The sequence below is a fragment of the Passer montanus genome, unplaced genomic scaffold, assembly GCF_014805655.1.
Source record: "Passer montanus isolate IOZ18808 unplaced genomic scaffold, ASM1480565v1 scaffold10, whole genome shotgun sequence".
Lineage (NCBI taxonomy): Eukaryota > Metazoa > Chordata > Aves > Passeriformes > Passeridae > Passer > Passer montanus.
This window is the reverse complement of record NW_024356505.1, coordinates 26,702,003-26,717,650: the sequence shown is the minus strand read 5'-3', so window position 1 is coordinate 26,717,650 and position 15,648 is coordinate 26,702,003. Positions and strand designations below refer to the sequence as shown.

The 15,648-nt window shown below is 43.9% G+C and overlaps 1 protein-coding gene across 4 annotated transcripts; it reads right to left on the bottom strand.

Moving 5' to 3' along the window:
• Window positions 1–274: 274 nt before the first annotated feature.
• MSRB2 (methionine sulfoxide reductase B2) lies at window positions 275–13,312 on the bottom strand. 4 transcript variants are annotated; one of them, XM_039708707.1, is made up of 7 exons: window positions 13,080–13,312; window positions 12,856–12,987; window positions 11,782–11,888; window positions 10,748–10,824; window positions 6,625–6,772; window positions 4,143–4,198; window positions 275–2,278 (listed from the first exon to the last, which is right to left on the bottom strand). In XM_039708707.1, the coding sequence occupies exons 2-7, from the start codon at window positions 12,944–12,946 to the stop codon at window positions 2,188–2,190; spliced, it is 570 nt and encodes a 189-aa protein (XP_039564641.1). In that variant the 5' UTR covers window positions 12,947–12,987; window positions 13,080–13,312; the 3' UTR covers window positions 275–2,187. The 4 variants fall into 4 exon arrangements, with proteins under 4 accessions (XP_039564641.1, XP_039564649.1, XP_039564668.1 ...); XM_039708715.1 differs by having other exon boundaries at window positions 12,856–12,976; XM_039708734.1 differs by lacking the exon at window positions 4,143–4,198 and having other exon boundaries at window positions 2,149–2,278.
• Between the last annotated feature and the right edge of the window lie 2,336 nt (window positions 13,313–15,648).

The window sequence follows — 15,648 nt, the reverse complement described above, 5'->3', positions numbered from 1 at the left end:
GGCTCAGCACTGCCTCAAAGGGCTGGGGCGAGCTTCGTTTGTGTGTGAAGAGCTGTGAAAGGAATCCACGAGGGTGCCGGGTGCTGAGCCGTGCATGGCATGCCCTGAGCACAGTGTTACCATCAGCTCATCACCCGGGTATGGCAGGAGGTGGGGCAGGCCCTGGAGTGTGCTTTAAAACACTTCACTGCCCAGTGCAGAACTTCATAAAGTGAAAGAAAGAGGAGGCAGTGGAGTCATGTCACAGGATTTATTTCTTCTATGCAGTAGGGCCAAGGTTTAAGACCAGAAAATACAAACATGCTTAGGAGGACCAGCTAAATACTCAGAAAAAAAGAAAAACTCAAGCTGACACTTTCCCAGTCCCTTCTCATGCAGGCTATCTCTTGAGCCACCTTATGCTAGAGGTATTTAGGGGTGGCAAAATTACTGTATTTGCACTGACAACAGTCTTCTTTTCTTATTTTGACCAAAATCAGTCTAGGCTGTCCACAAGCATAAAAAATAGTCCAAATGATTTGCAGCATGATGCAGTAGAAAAGAGCATCACTACAATTCTGTGGATACATGGCTAAAATAATGGGCATTATGATTTCTGCCCATTCTGATTTTCTTCTGAGTGAAATTTATAGTAACATGAGTAACCTGCTCCTTCTTTCCTATTTACCTTCTTTTTTATTCTATAATTTCTAACTAAGCCCTTATCACATTTGCTCTGAGAAAGAGGTCAAGTTTCTCTTTATAAGCCAAGTTGCCTGTGTTGGCTTAGACTTGGTTTTAATATGGAAAACATATGCTAAGTGTACTTTCTCTTTTTTGGCAATAGACATGCTCTCCCCCCTAATCAATTACCAAGACAAGTCTTGAAAAAGCACGGTTTGAAGATATGGATGCTGTCATGAGCCATGCAGAGTCTAATTCTGGCTTGGCTGCAAATTTAATTTGAAGTCTTGAGCAAGTCAATAAATTTTTCTCATCAAGTTTTCCCTCAGCAAAAGAAGGAATAGTTACTTGCCTTGTAGATATGCTGTAAAGACTGAGAAAGTCATTAAATACTTTATCTAATATGTAAAAAATCTCTTAAAATTATGTAGAAATCCCAATTAGGATTTATAAAGAGGCTATTTAAAACCACAATAGAATAAAATGTATCAGCATTGAAGCAAATTAATGAAATAACCACGGTAAAAACTCCTCAGATATGAAGAACGGAACATAAATCTGCAGCTGCCTGGCAGAGTATATTCCACTCAGAAAAGCAACTGCTCTTTGTTCATTGTGGTGGAACAAAGTAATTGCAGATACATGAGGAAATTCTTGTAGCCTATGACACTCCTTGATAATGCTTTCCATTATTATTGGTCTTTATTTTTAATGACCTTATAACACTTTGGGCCTTTAGTTGGGATCTGTCCTGGTGTGGTGGTACCACAGACACAGAAGATAATGAAGTGCACTGCCCCAAAGAGCTTTTGGTCAGAGATCCCAAGTGTCCAACAGTTTACACTGCACTGAAAGGTGATGTACCATTGCTCTGATTTTACACGTGTGGTCAATTTTCCCCCTTTTCCCCTGTTTGACATGAAGCAGAACAAGGTTGCTTATCTCAGTGTCTGACTCCCCCTCGGTGGGGCCTCGCCGTGTTTGCTTGGTGACATAGCAGGGTAGTGGAGGTCAGGTGCTGCTCCTGGAGCTATGGCTCTGTTCATGTGATTATGTATCAGTAATGCTGCACAAGCTGAACTGAGGCCTTCCAGGACTCCTTCCTCAGGTCATCCTGCTCCATGAGGGAGGAGGCACCAGCTGCTGCTAACCCCAAACAGGGGTTAGCATGCAATGATCTTTGCAGGTGTGAAATAAATGTGCTCTCTGCTCTGGCAAGCTCCCTCTGTGAGTAGCAGGTACTCACTTGCCAGTTTACCAAGAGCTGCTCTCCACCAACCATGTGCATCCATCCAAGGCACTCAGCTGAGTGTGGTTTGCACGTAGGTCTGTGCAACCCACAGCTGACATTTCATCAGCTTCACGGTCTGTTTTGTTTGCGTGGCATTTTCATTCGTAAAAGGTGTCAGTGAGACCTGGAATCTCTAGGGAGAGGAAAAAAACAGGTATTTTGCCAGTTCTACTTTAGGCCACTTGCAGAAGTGAGGAGCATTTCCATTGGTATCCCAGCCAAATGTCACTCTTCTAAGGCAAGTGCTGGCTTCTTCCACCATCACTTGGCTGAACACAGGAGTCCTTGTGGGAAAACTTTCCCCTTTTCTGAGAGAGCCCTGCCCTGTTAGGAAACACAAGGAGAGGAGAGAAGACTGCCTCACTGAAGGATGCCTTTAAAGGTCAAATAACCTTTTCAGTTGCTGTGCAATAGATTTTAAGACAAAGAAACATACAAACAGTGGATGAAAGTAGATCAGCCTAAGGGGGCACGTGAATTCAGATAGTGCAAAGACTGATTTCTGTAAAACCTGTGAAGACCCTTGAGAGCAGAGACCTGAGAAGGCTGGGCGTGCACAGCCTGGCCAGAGCAGACAGAAAATACAGTGGGTGATGCAAGGGCAAGCCTGAGAGGCAGAGCATGATGCAGCACAGGCACAGCAAGCAGTGCTAGTGCTGTTAGCAGACACCTCTGACGGCAATGGGACTGGCACCAGCTGAGACACTACATAAAATCAGTAGCACCAAGTGCTGCCTTCACTCATGCTGCTTCACACCTCCACACCTGGTGGGCTTTGTGCCAGTCTGGTTTAGGTTGGCTGCAGTGATCATTGCTTCTATGATGTTTTTGGATCTATAGAGTTATGATGTCAGGGAATTGCAGAGTTCCCCTGCAGAAAGCAGAGGAGAATGAAAAACCACAGAGCTCCAAGATGGAAGGAGCAGAAATAAATTCAGTGCAGTAGAGGTCCATTTTCTGAAGACATTAAACAGCTTTAAGACTACACTAGTAAATGAACACACCCTTTTTATCACTGAGGCAACCAAAGTGGGGAGAGTGGAAACAGGCTGTTATAGGTAAAGCCAAATGAGATGTTGCCTAGTAACTCTCAGCAGGGAAGCATTTAAACCCAGCCAGTTTAGTGAAGCTGATGTTCTGAGTCACAGATTATTTTCTCTGGAAAAAATTCTGAAGGAAGGAAAGATCAATTTAACAGACATAGGATTTATTTTGCTTTTAGGGCAAACCATAATGACAATGCTTGGGAGAATGCAAAAGTATTTACAAACTTGTAAAGGAAGAATAGACAAGGCATCAAAAGCAACACTTTATCAAGCCTGTTTTTTTAATGCTGATTTATTTCCCTCAAATGCAGTAAACTCCATATTGATTTTTATTTTTGGATTCTGAAATACACAAGTGATAACAGAAGTCTGAAAATATTATACATATCATTACATTATTATCATATAATTGCTGTAAGAGAAGTTTCTGGAGCAAACCCTATTTCTACTCTGCTATTGGATACAGAATCAAAATAATTGATTTAAAAGAAGAAAGACTTCATGTCTCCACTGATTCCATTGCCTGAAACAGTTTTAATTAAGTCCTCCTTCAGGACTTTGCTTTTATGGGTTCACAGCAAAGTCACTTGGCTCAGCTAAGGGTCTCTCACATCAGGGGGAAAAAACCCTCAGACCTTATTTGAAGATTCATGTTATTTTTGCTTCCCTTTAGAAGGATATGATGATTTTATAGAAGTATAAGTTTACCATGATCAGCCACGTACATCTGTGTTCCTGAGTGCCACAACTACTGCTCTAAATAGGCAGTCAGGTTCAGGAGAGCACCTCATTTCAGCAGCCTCAATACAATTAATGATGATAGCTGCAAATGTGAACTATGGCACAGATTTTTTTTTTAATTAAAATATACAATAACCAGATCAACACACCACACTAACCATGAAAAGACAGACTGCCAAAGAGTTAAAACAAAAATATGTATTTTATCAACAATGATAACAGCTGGAAAACAAAGCTACTACAGCACAAATACTAACATTTGAGTTATATGTTAAAAGCATGAGAGTTTTCTACAAACATGCTGTAGGAGCAGAGAAAGAATGTTCTGCAAGGCAGAGAGAGTCACTTCTCACAGACCAGAGCCTGGTTTGAAGTTTAGTGAAATGCTGTTGATACAGAACCTCTGCCCAGAAGGTGTGGGTCCATCATCAAACACATGGCCTAGATGGGCGTCACACTGCAACAGAAATCATCACCATTTTATTATTGTATTGCCACAAAATGACGGAATCATTTAGGTTGGGAAACACCTCTCGTTCATAGAGCCCATCTTTGACTGATCACTAATGGCACTAATTGCCATCTCCAGTGGTTTCTTGAACATCTCCAGGGATGTGACTTCACCACCTCCCTCGACAGTCCATTCCAAAGCTTAGAAACCCTTTTCATGAAGAAATTCCCACTGACATCCAGCCTGAGGCCATGGTCTCCTGTCCTGCCTCCAGCTGCCTGGGAGAAGAGCCCAACTCCCCCCTTGGCTGCACCCTCCTTTCAGGCAGTTGTAGAGAGTGATAAGGTCACCCCCGAGCCTCCTCTTCTCCAGGCTAAGCATTCCCAGCTCCCTCAGCTGCTCCTCATCAGACTTGTGCTCCAGACCCTTCCCCAGCTCCACTGCCCTTCTCTGGACTCTCTCCAGCACCTCAATGTCCTTCATGTAGTGAGGGTCCCAGAACTGAACCCAGAACTCAAGGTGTGGCCTCAGCAGTGCTGAGTGCAGGGTTCTGGTCACTGCCCTGGTCCTGCTGGCCACTCCATTGCTGCTCCAGGCCAGGATGCCATTGGCCTCTTGGCCCCCTGGGCACTCTCTGGCTCATGTTCAGCTGCTGTTGAGCAGCACCCCCAGCACCTTTTCCTGCAGGCATCTCCCAGCCCCTCTGCCCAGCCTGGAGCTGCAGGGGTTGTTGTGACCCAAGGGCAGGAGCAGGCGCAGGCACTTGGCCTTGTTGGAGCTCAGAGCTCTGGCCTCTGCCATCAGTGCAGCCTGGCCAGATCCCCCTGCAGAGCCTTCCTGCCCTCCAGCAGCTCAACACTCCCACCCAGCTCGGTGCCTGCAGCCCTGGGTGCCCTCATGTGGATCTTGATAAAGACATTAAACAGACCTGGTGCCAGCCCTGAGCCCTGGGGAACACCACTGGTGACCAGAAACCATTGGCATTGCATTATTATCATTGGAATTATGGACCAGCACTATTATTACTGTGCTTTGCTGAATTGAGAAACTTTCATGATTAAATCACTGTTGAGTTCTGTGAGTGGGAAAGTCCTGGGGAGTGACAAGGAATCACATCTTGTCAGTGGGCAAGTATCTGCCCCCAAGCAAGATCTCAGAAGAGGAAGTCAAAAGGTATTATTGCCAGAAAGTATGGGAAATAAATGAGAGGAACTAAACATCTCAATAGGTCATGAAAATGTCAAGTTAATAAATCACTGTAGGTCATTCTCACAGATCAACTGAGGATTTCCCTCTCAAATTACTGACATGAAAATATTAGACACAGTATAGCTATCAGTGACATTATTAAATTGGAATGTCTTCAGCTGGGGTTCTTGAAGGTGCTTGTTGCATATGGCTGCAAATGTGAACTCTTCTGAGATAACGGACTGCAGCAAATTCTTGTTACATTTGCAGAATGTACCTAAGCCTACTGCAAGCACACTGAAGGACAGCATTAACAATCTTAACAGTTTACAAAAACAGACACACGGAGACATTAAAAACCCCAAATCCAAGATGCAATTAATTAAATTCAATTGCATGCTTTTATACCTTAACAGAAGTAAAAAACAGATTCAGGGTTGGGAAGAAATGGTTAAAGGTGGCAGTTGCTTAGAAAAAGAACCTGGGTATTTCAGCAGGCTCCAAAATAAATATCTATCTGTGTAATATGGTCTGTGGAAAGGTAAAGGTGTAAGGGCAGGAACACCATTTCTAACACACCTGAACAGCCTCTAACCCCTGCTGCAGGCTGGGCCCAGCTGCAGTGCTGTGTCCAACCTTGCACCTACTACAAGAAGGAAAAGGGTCCATTGGGAGGGATGCAAAACAGCAACAGAATGGTGAGCACACCAAAAAGCACTGCATAAAAAGGAACAGCTGAAGGAACTGTAACTTTCTATTCTAGAAAAGAGATGACTGAGGGAGTCAAAATAGCTAGAAAAAATAGAAGGGTAGCTTCTGTGAAACAAGAGAATCCACAGAAAATAGCTGTGGAGATGCAGGGCAAATGGTAATGGCTGCAAACGGCTTCAAGGGCTGGTGCCTCAATCTCTGAATATTTCAAGAACATCTACAGCAAATATTTAGCAAGGCTGAATGAGGAAGAACTGTCCCTGTAATGGGCCAAATGCATGGACCCTATCTCAGAGTCTCTCCTGCCATCTCTTGTCACAGCTTGAGTAAATTTTCTGGGTAATCTCCAGCCTTTGGCTATACATTATTGCTTTCCCCACTCACATACATTTCTTCAGCTCAGACTGAGAAAGAATGGCCTCTGTGATACTGTAATTCTCACTGTTGTATTTAGGGGGATTCATCCATGAGCACAAAGAAAACTTACCTGCTAAGTTTTGTGCCTTTGTGTATCAACTCCAAAACAGACATACCTGTTTGCAGACAACTTCAGTTCTTCTTGACCCCAGTGAGTTATCTGGTCGTCTCACAATATTGGTATTACTTTCATCTCTGCCACAAGTACCATAAGCCTCAGAAAAAGATGGCCATCCAGTCCCAGAATCGTACTTCTTCTCCGAGCTATAGTGGAAAGCAGATCTTCTTGTTAGTTAATAACAGAAATGTTACAAAGAGTCTGCTTCTATTGAGAACATTGACTTCTCCCCTCATTCCTGTGTTGTACCAATATTAATATTTTGGCACAGTAGAAGTTTTCTCATTGGCATCAAACTGTGCTGGAAACTCTTTCCCAAAGGGAATTCTCAATCAGCTCACAACAGGAGATTTTGTCTCACTGTTTCTATTTCAATGTCAGGTTGGTATTTTACAAAACTTAGAAAAGGGTTTTTTTCTGACAACTATTCTATACTAACATTGTGCTATAGTGTTTAGCTGAATTACACCTACAGAGCTGAGTATGAGGCTTGGCTCAACCCAGCAATCTCAGACAAGAGAGTTCACAAGCAGAAATGAAGAATAGACAAAGGCTGGGCTGGCCCACCAGACCAGGCTCGTGCCTGATGATGATAGAGGCTTTGTCTTGCAGTCAGCCATCAAGCTGGTTTGGAAAATCAAACAGAGCCCTGCTCAAACCATCGATCAACCTATGACAAATCCTCACAGCACAAAGATCTCCTTTTCCCAAGAGATAACCACAGCCATAAGAAACAGCACAACAGACTGTCAGCTTGTGGGTGCCTCCTGTTAACATCCAGGGTGACCAACACTGTTTAGCTGCACATTAAAACCTAGACTGTGTTGGCAAATGTGATCAAAAGACATTTTAGGGATTTGGCACAGAAATGAGATAAACTGTTTTGTTTAAAATCGTGCTAGCTTTGACAGCAATATGAACCTTCTCTTATCAAAGAGGGACCTAGCGGGAGTTAGAACAAGAAATTAAGATAGGTTCACATACTTCTCAGATTAGTGGTCTGGAGACTCACCACAACCATTTCCTCACAATTTCTCATGTTTATTTCCCAGTTTCGTAAACTCAATGCTCTTACTGGCATCTAGTGGTGGATGGAAACACCAGCACCACTAGCAGCTCTTGATCAAGGGATTGAAAGGTTAGTTAAGACAGAATGTAAAACCAAGTATATATATATATATATATCCAAACCAAGTAATATATATATTATTGTATATTTTGGTGAGTTGTTCACACGGTGAAGAAAAATCTTAAAATCTTAACTGCAGTTCATTTTAGAAAGATAAGGCAAACAAACTGGACAAAAAGCTTAAAAAATCCAAGCCAAAGAACAGTGCATGATTCAGCATTTTTATACTCATCTGTACAAGGCTGTTGTTGAGTAATGCAGCTGTGGAAATAAAAGAGGATTTGCTAGCACAGAATGACCAAAGGCTAGTTTTTGTGTGGGCTGTTGCTTAGTCCTTTACATCAACACACAGACAGCCATGAGAGAGGTTCTCCTTCCCTTCCCCTCCTCTCCATAAAACTGGAAAGAAATAGGACACAGCACAGGAGCAGCCTGCTCTGAAGCAAATGCAGTTTGCAGACTCTGTGTTTGTACATCAAGGTTTTCAGAGCTCCAGGCCTGTTTCTTTCCAGCCCAAGAAAGCTCCCTGCTTTCCCTGCCACAAAACCACATGAGCACTGTCCCTACCAGCCACAGAGTCCCCAAGAATGGCCTGGGGGACACATACTCATGCATGACTTCTGAGCTTCCCTGACATACATCTGCTCTGTCCCTTTTTTATCAAAACTCTTTATTTTTTGACACAGGAATCCTTATGCTTATTCACACATAGATACAAAGATCCTCTTTGAAAACCCACAGAGTCAAGGAAGGTCTTTAATACTGTGTGGGTTTTGCATCTGACCCTGACTGACTCTGTCCCTTACCTGCCACTCACGATACTTAGGTTTATTGTAGATGTTTTCCACTGCTAAAGGAACAATCTTTTGAGCTGTTAAACTAGCTCTCAACAGAAATGGTCTCTGTGTGGTTTATTAAGAGTAATGTCACTTAGATTCCCTAATAGAAACATTTTAGTACCCAAAAATATTGCTGTTCAAGATCATATTTGTCCTTTGAAGTATTTCACCACTTAATTTATGGATAAATGGACTTTCCCTAAACATATGCATTAGATTAGACCTCGACACACCATTCCTCCAGCACATGTCATTTACTTTGATCCCTGTTTCAGTTGTCCTGGATGGAATCCAGATAATTCTAAAAAGTGCTTTTTGCTGTATGAATCTCAGCTGTAGGTTTATGGTTTGATGAAGGTTTGAGATTTCATTAGAGCACAACAATTTGCTATCTATAAAGGTTAGGGGATTGTTCCATGTATTTTCAACTCTTTCAAATGCATATTTGGTAGCAGAAGGTACTAAATTCTGATTTGAATGTATACACACGTTTCAAAGAAAGGAAGAAATACTTTATGTTTACCTGTAGCTAATGATCAAATGCATTTGAAAAAACCAAAAATTCACAAGAACATTTTTTAATGGACTAGGAAATAAATACGGTGAATGAACCTCTTATCCAATACCACTTCTCCCCCTCACTGCTTGTGTTTTTCACAGCATAACATCTCCATGTAAAAGATATTTTAAGGCTATTTTTCACATTTAATAGTTTCCTTTTTTCTTACAAGGCTTTTTTTTTCACTGAAAGTTTGGCCTTTTTTGTCTGTGAGGCTTAGCATTATCTTGTGCTGCAAAGAAAAGTGCTTATATTCTCTGAGAGCTGGATAGTGCAAAGGGCAGCCTGACTGTTTGGTTATATTGCTGTTGTGTTACCAGTTTAACAACAGAAGCAATTCCCTCCAGTGTTTGTCTCTCTTCATGTTGGCCTGTCAATATCAATTGTCTAATATAAAAGGTGCCGAAATTGAAGGAAAATCTGAGGGAATGGAAGGAACTCTTCCACAGCTTAGTACTTTACAATTTCTCTAATTTACCTGAATTTTCCAGAGGTGTTTTTTGGTTTTATATTTCTCTTCAGAATATTTTGTAATGCTGAGCTAACATCAGAAATTAATTTATTTATAAGTATTCATTAGCAAACCTCTATGGAAAATTATACATTTAAGGAAATGCATGTTTGCATAACACTAGTTTTCTGCACTTGGCCAAAGGAAAACTAATTGTACACAATTATAATTTAATTGCTTAGTTTAGGTTTATTTTCAATACATCCATTACATTTTCCCCTCCTTTCTTACTATCCAGATTTCTTGATCCTTAGCATCCCATTTGAAGTTCTGATCTGTGATTCATCCTTTAAATCAGCCACATTTCATTCAATTCTCAGCTGGGAATAAATAAGGGCTATTTTCTAGACCAAAAGTATGAGAAATTGTCTTTCCTGGTTCAGTTACAGAGAACAGACCACCCTCTGCACATCCTACTCCAAGGCACTCTATTTCCTTTTACTTAGACGTTAATGAAGTTGCAAAATATATACAATATTGTAAAGAGCACAGAGGTTAACTGTGCAATCATTTGCAGCCAGGCTTTAAAAAGTAGCTGTAACCAAAAAGGCAAGAAAAGAATAGTGGAATTTAATTTAGGGAGCAAGGAGGGGGTGGGGGTGAGGAGAAGGTCTCAGCTGCAGTGTGAGGGACCCAGCAATGAGAACATCACAACAGTGGACAAGGACAGAGCAAGGTCTCTCCAGCCCAGCAGCACGAGTGACAGAAGATGAGTATGGAGGAGCACAAGAATAAACACACAGTGATACTCATGCATAAATACATGCATTTTGCAGCAGCTTGTGGCTTAAGGACCTCTTAAACAGAGAATTATTATCAACTGAAAAGAAGTGTGTCAAGAGAAACGGGCAGACTGCAGCATGGCAGCTGTGTGCTGGCCACTGGCAATCCTCATCAGCTCAAGGAAAAGGCAGGCCATGTATCTGTGTCACCACAGGCATCCTGGAAGACTGACACACAGCACTTGGGCACCAAGGGGTTGTTCTTCTGACCAACACTTTCCACGCCTTTCATGGGAAGATGTTGCCCTTTCTGTCACAATCAGTACACGTTAAAGAGGCTGTGAAATCCAGAGGATGTTACCTGAAGAGGGGGGCATTGCAGCACACGCAGCAGTATATTCCTGGTTCTGTGTTATTCAGATAGATCCCACTGAATGGCTTTTAAAATAGGAAGGAAAAAAGAGAAGTTAATAATGTAGGTCCTTAAAAGCACACCATCTGGAAGAAGCATGTAGGAATCAGATTCAAAACAGGAGAAAAACCATAAAAAGAAGGCTTTGCAGGGGGGCTTTGAAGAACAAACATTAGCAGCCTGAAAAAATGAAGGGGAGGATGCCTTTGGGCTAGTAGTGAAGACTACCCCCTACCCCCACAAACTTTGAGACCAGTCAGATGCATAAATCATCCAGGTACCAAGGATGGAGTCGTGACCTCCAAGAACCTGGTGAAATGTGCAGGATCCCAAAGGCCAGGGCTCTGCTGTGGACTGCCACAACTTTAAAGTGGCTTTACAAAGAGTCTCCTCCTTCCTGCATGGTCTGGTACTGGGATCCTTATTGTACAGATATGGATTTGGGCACAGATCACATGGTACATGCTCCATGTGTGCAGAAATCCTGTCTCTGGGCTAGGGACAGCCAGCACTCCACCCACAATGCTACACAGCTTCCCCACAGAAGGTGGGGACATGTGGGTGGGTGATCTGGCACCTGAGGGAGAACCCATCTCCTAAGGGAGCACTGTGTTTAAGATTTCCATGGCTAATCTACACATGATCATAAAAAAGATCCTACAGGATGACAATATCTGAGGATCTCCCCGTTCTCCAGACGGGTCTCTACTCCCACCACACAAACAGTTGATCTGGCAGGAAAGTATCCCAGAAAAAACCCCAATAAAAAATGAAAAGAATGCAGAATGTTTTTCATCTGCAAAACAGCCTGGGTCAGAACAAAATCCACCCTGTTCCGTATGTTGAGTCTAACTTTCATCCACAGGAAGGCAGGGGAAATCCTGTGAAGAATCTGAGTGGTGACAGCTCCCCAGGGCAGGTTTTTCTGTGCCCAGCAGGCAGAGAGATGGCTCACCCTTGGACAGCATTAACATTTTGCTCACCGGTTCAGTTCCTTTTTCTCGTGTAACATAGAATTGCTCTGGAGTCAGTTTTTTTTTCCAGTCTGTAGCAGCAGCTGCTTCAGCTTGTTTAGTGAGGGAGTCTGTGTCTTCAATTAGATATGGAAAGATAACTTAGTAAGATAGCTTAGATTCCCTTGATGCTTCCCATCATCATCTCAGTTCTCCAAAAGTTTCTATGGGTACAGACAAAGCACAGAGGGCAGTTCAGGGGCATGAGCAGGGCCACGTGCAGGACTTTGCATCTGCTTTCCATTTGGTGTGCTACATCCAGAGAGCAGCTCCAGCAAACCACTTGGGAAGGTTTGTAAAGGAAATGGGCACCTCTGACCCTGGGTACCACCCACTCTCCCAGCGATGCCTCTGCCCTGGCTCTGGATAACTGCTGGTCTGCCAGTGCTCCTCCTTCATCCCTGGATAGCACTAAAAGGTTTGGCAAACCACTTGGAAACCCTCAGAAACCAGAAGTTATGTTCATCTATGGGCTGTGGAACACTGGCAACTCCCATAAGTCCCAGAGAAAAGTGGTGCTAAGAAGGAGGACTGGAAGAAAGCAACAGCTACAGCCCAAGAGAAATGGGGCCACAGTTAAGTGAGAGACACACAGCAGCAGGGCAGAAGTCACCCATCATGGTGCAAACCTCCAGCAACGTACCCTGTGAGTCTGTACACACCAAGAACACTTGTGGTGGTATGGGATTGACAAAGAATTAATAGACTGGCTGAAAAACAGGGAGTAAAATAGTTTAATACTCTCCTAATCATAATGTCTGAGGTGGGGAACTACCCCCCAGCCTATCTCCCATCAGCACAAGATCCTTGATAAACAATCAGCTCCTGAGGAATGAACGCTTGCCCAAATTAATCTCTTGCAAGGCAGAGGTGAGACTGGGGTGGAGGAAAAGGGCTGGGGCAAATTAATTTGCAAATGTTAGTTTAACAAAAAAACCTAGAGCTTGGCCTGCCAGTTCAAGACAAAACCCCAGAGCATACTAAGGCGGCCCTTCCCAAGGCCAGCAGACGGCGGCAGGGGATGCTCCCGGCCCCCGGCGGTACCTGAGCCCCGGTGCGCGGCGCCCGGCGGGCAGCGCAGCGGGAGGAGCAGGCGCCGCATCCCGAGCATCCTCCCGAGCGGACGGGCCGCCATAGCGGGCAGGATTCCGGCTGCGTGTGATCCCTGCGTTCCACCTAAAGGATCAGACCTCATAAAAGCAATGAGCAAAGCAGCCGCTTAAATGCCGATGCAGCGCTTGCAGGTAAAGGTTTCAATCACTTCTTACCGAGAGCAGCTTAAAAATGAACACTCGCTGCAGCCGTGAACGTAACCAAATCCTGTTGAGACATTTGCTTGCAGCTATTCTAGGTTGTTTTTAAGGAGAGCAGGTCTGGTACTTGCATGCAGAAGCGCTCTTGCTGTCCTGGATGCGTGTCGCAGGCGTCGCTCAGCGCTGTGGATCGAGGAGCGGCGAAGGAGCTGTGCCATCTGAGGGCTTCCTGTTTTCCTGGCGTGATTTGCAGTCACAGCTGCCTTGGCTTGGCCTATAAATATACCTGTAACAGGACACGTGTGTTAGCTTGGCAGCCCGTCCTTAAAAAGTAGACCTAAACACAAGTTAGTTTTCTAGGTTAAGCCTTAATGCTGCTGTCTGCTTTTCTTCCAATAGTTTCATTTCTGATTTGAAATTCATCATTTCAGAAGGATGGGGAATGAAGTGTTTTGATTACATTGGACAACAAAGCTAATAATGATGCTAATAATAAACAAAGCTAATAATAAGTTTACTTTCTTTTAGTCTAATTCTTCGAGCCTAATTCTAAAATCAAATCTAAAAAATAGTCTTGTGTGATCAGTCCTGTATATACACATTTGTATTGAAGCATCCTTATGCCTAAGACAGTGCGTTCCATGGCAGCTGAGGATCTCCAGCACAGCATCTGATCAGTACCACGGCTGCAATCACTGCCTCTGCTCGGATCCACAGAGAGCTGCACCGAAGGCATTCACTGTGGGCATGCCCTGGCAGGGGGGAGCGGGGCACACGGCTGATTTATGGCTTTGTCCTGTGTAATAAAACACGGCGGAGTGAAGCAGAGTACCTGGATAAAAACCCTGGAGATGTGATGCCTGTGATTCAGGGTGTTAGGAGAGTAGTGCTGCTGGCAGGGAGGAGAGGGCTTTGCCACCCCACTGTGGTGCTGGCAGAAGGCAGCATCCATGCTATAGGCAGAGGGACAACATTTTTCCATGTTCAGCCATTTTGGCAAGTGATGATCCTGTGATCTTTCCATACACTTTCTAGCTTGCCCCTACGGCATCTTATATCAGTCATTTAGCCATGGTTTAGGAGGGAGTTGGAACAGGTTAGGGAGCCTTTGGTGAGGAGAGACCCAGTCTGACACCTCCCCAGTTCTGGCAGGTGCCTTAGGGCTAGAAAGTGGTTGCAGGTGATGGTGTCACTCCCGGCCTCTGTCTCTAGTTCAGCTGTAGAAAAGAGGCATTTCTCTTACATTCCTGGTCTTAATCTCACTCAGATGGTGTTTCTCCTGAGGAGGACAGGTAATCAATAGAGTTCTCCCTGAATTATCTGGGAAATGAAGGAGGCTGAGAGAAAGTGGTTAGTTCTGAAACTTGCATGTTTTCATGTAATTGACATCGATTTAACTGGTGCTTTTTTTAAAAGGCAAAATTAAATAAAAAATGAACTGTCAGTATCTTTCTTGCAGGTCTCTGTTACTGGTACCATCCCAAAAGCAGCAGTTTTGAGCCAGTGGGAACTGAATCAACACAGGTCTGCTGCTGTATCATTTTCCTCAGATTCTGGAGGAGGGAAATAGGGGTCTGGGGGTTGGGCAGTGGGAGCAGAAGGAGCACAAGGCATCAGGCTCATCAGCCCAAGCCTCATCATCCTCTCAGTTACCCAGTTCATTACAAGGCACTCCTTGATTAAAATGAGGGGGGTGATGGAAGAGGCAGATCCCATTCATCCCAACAGCTGTGATCCATATTTGAGGTGGTACATGGCAGACCAGGAGAAAATCCTCCATTTCCCCCTGAAACAGAAGCCTGACCTGCAGTCATCCAAACCAGCATGACAGGTTTTCCTCAAGTGGAAAACAACCCCCCAGCTGGAGGTAATTCATTTTTCAGATCTTCAGTGCTGAAAAACCAAATCATTGTCCTGTCATGCCTGTAATGTTGCCTCCCATGGTTACAGCACACACCAAGCCGTGTAGCTAGGCAGACATCCGGCCTGCCTTTCTCCCCATAGACTGTTCTGAAAGCCAATTAAACTGTTACTTAATTTTCCTCCTATTTTTTTTTCTCCCTTATGCACAAGAGGAAGCATTTAAAAATCTCCCCTAGCTACATTATGTAAATTTTCAAGTAAATTCTCCCTGAGTTGTAATTCAGCAGATTTATTGTTAAAATGTCATCTGTCTCCAGCATGTACACAAGCTGCATCCAGGGAAGGGTCACTCATCCAAAGCACAGTGTCCCTTTAGACATGTGTGGATGGGGAGAAGCTCCTCAGCTCCTCCTGTAGTGTGGTCTGTGCCGAGACAGCAGCAGCATCACATGTGTAGGCAAGAGCAGAAGGGAAGAGGGAAGCAGTCTCAGCCAGACTATCCTGCTAATATTTACTGGGGCTCCAGCCATTTCCCAGCTCAGGCTCTGCCTGGACTGATGGCTGTGGGGACAAGCAGAGCATCATGTAATGCCTGTGCTGGCAGATACTGAGCACTCAGCCAGGCAGCAAAGAGGTGCAGAAGTGAAAAAAAACCCCTGTTCAAATTCAAACCTCTGCTCACACAGCATTTGTTAATAAAGCCCCTTGACATTACCATGTA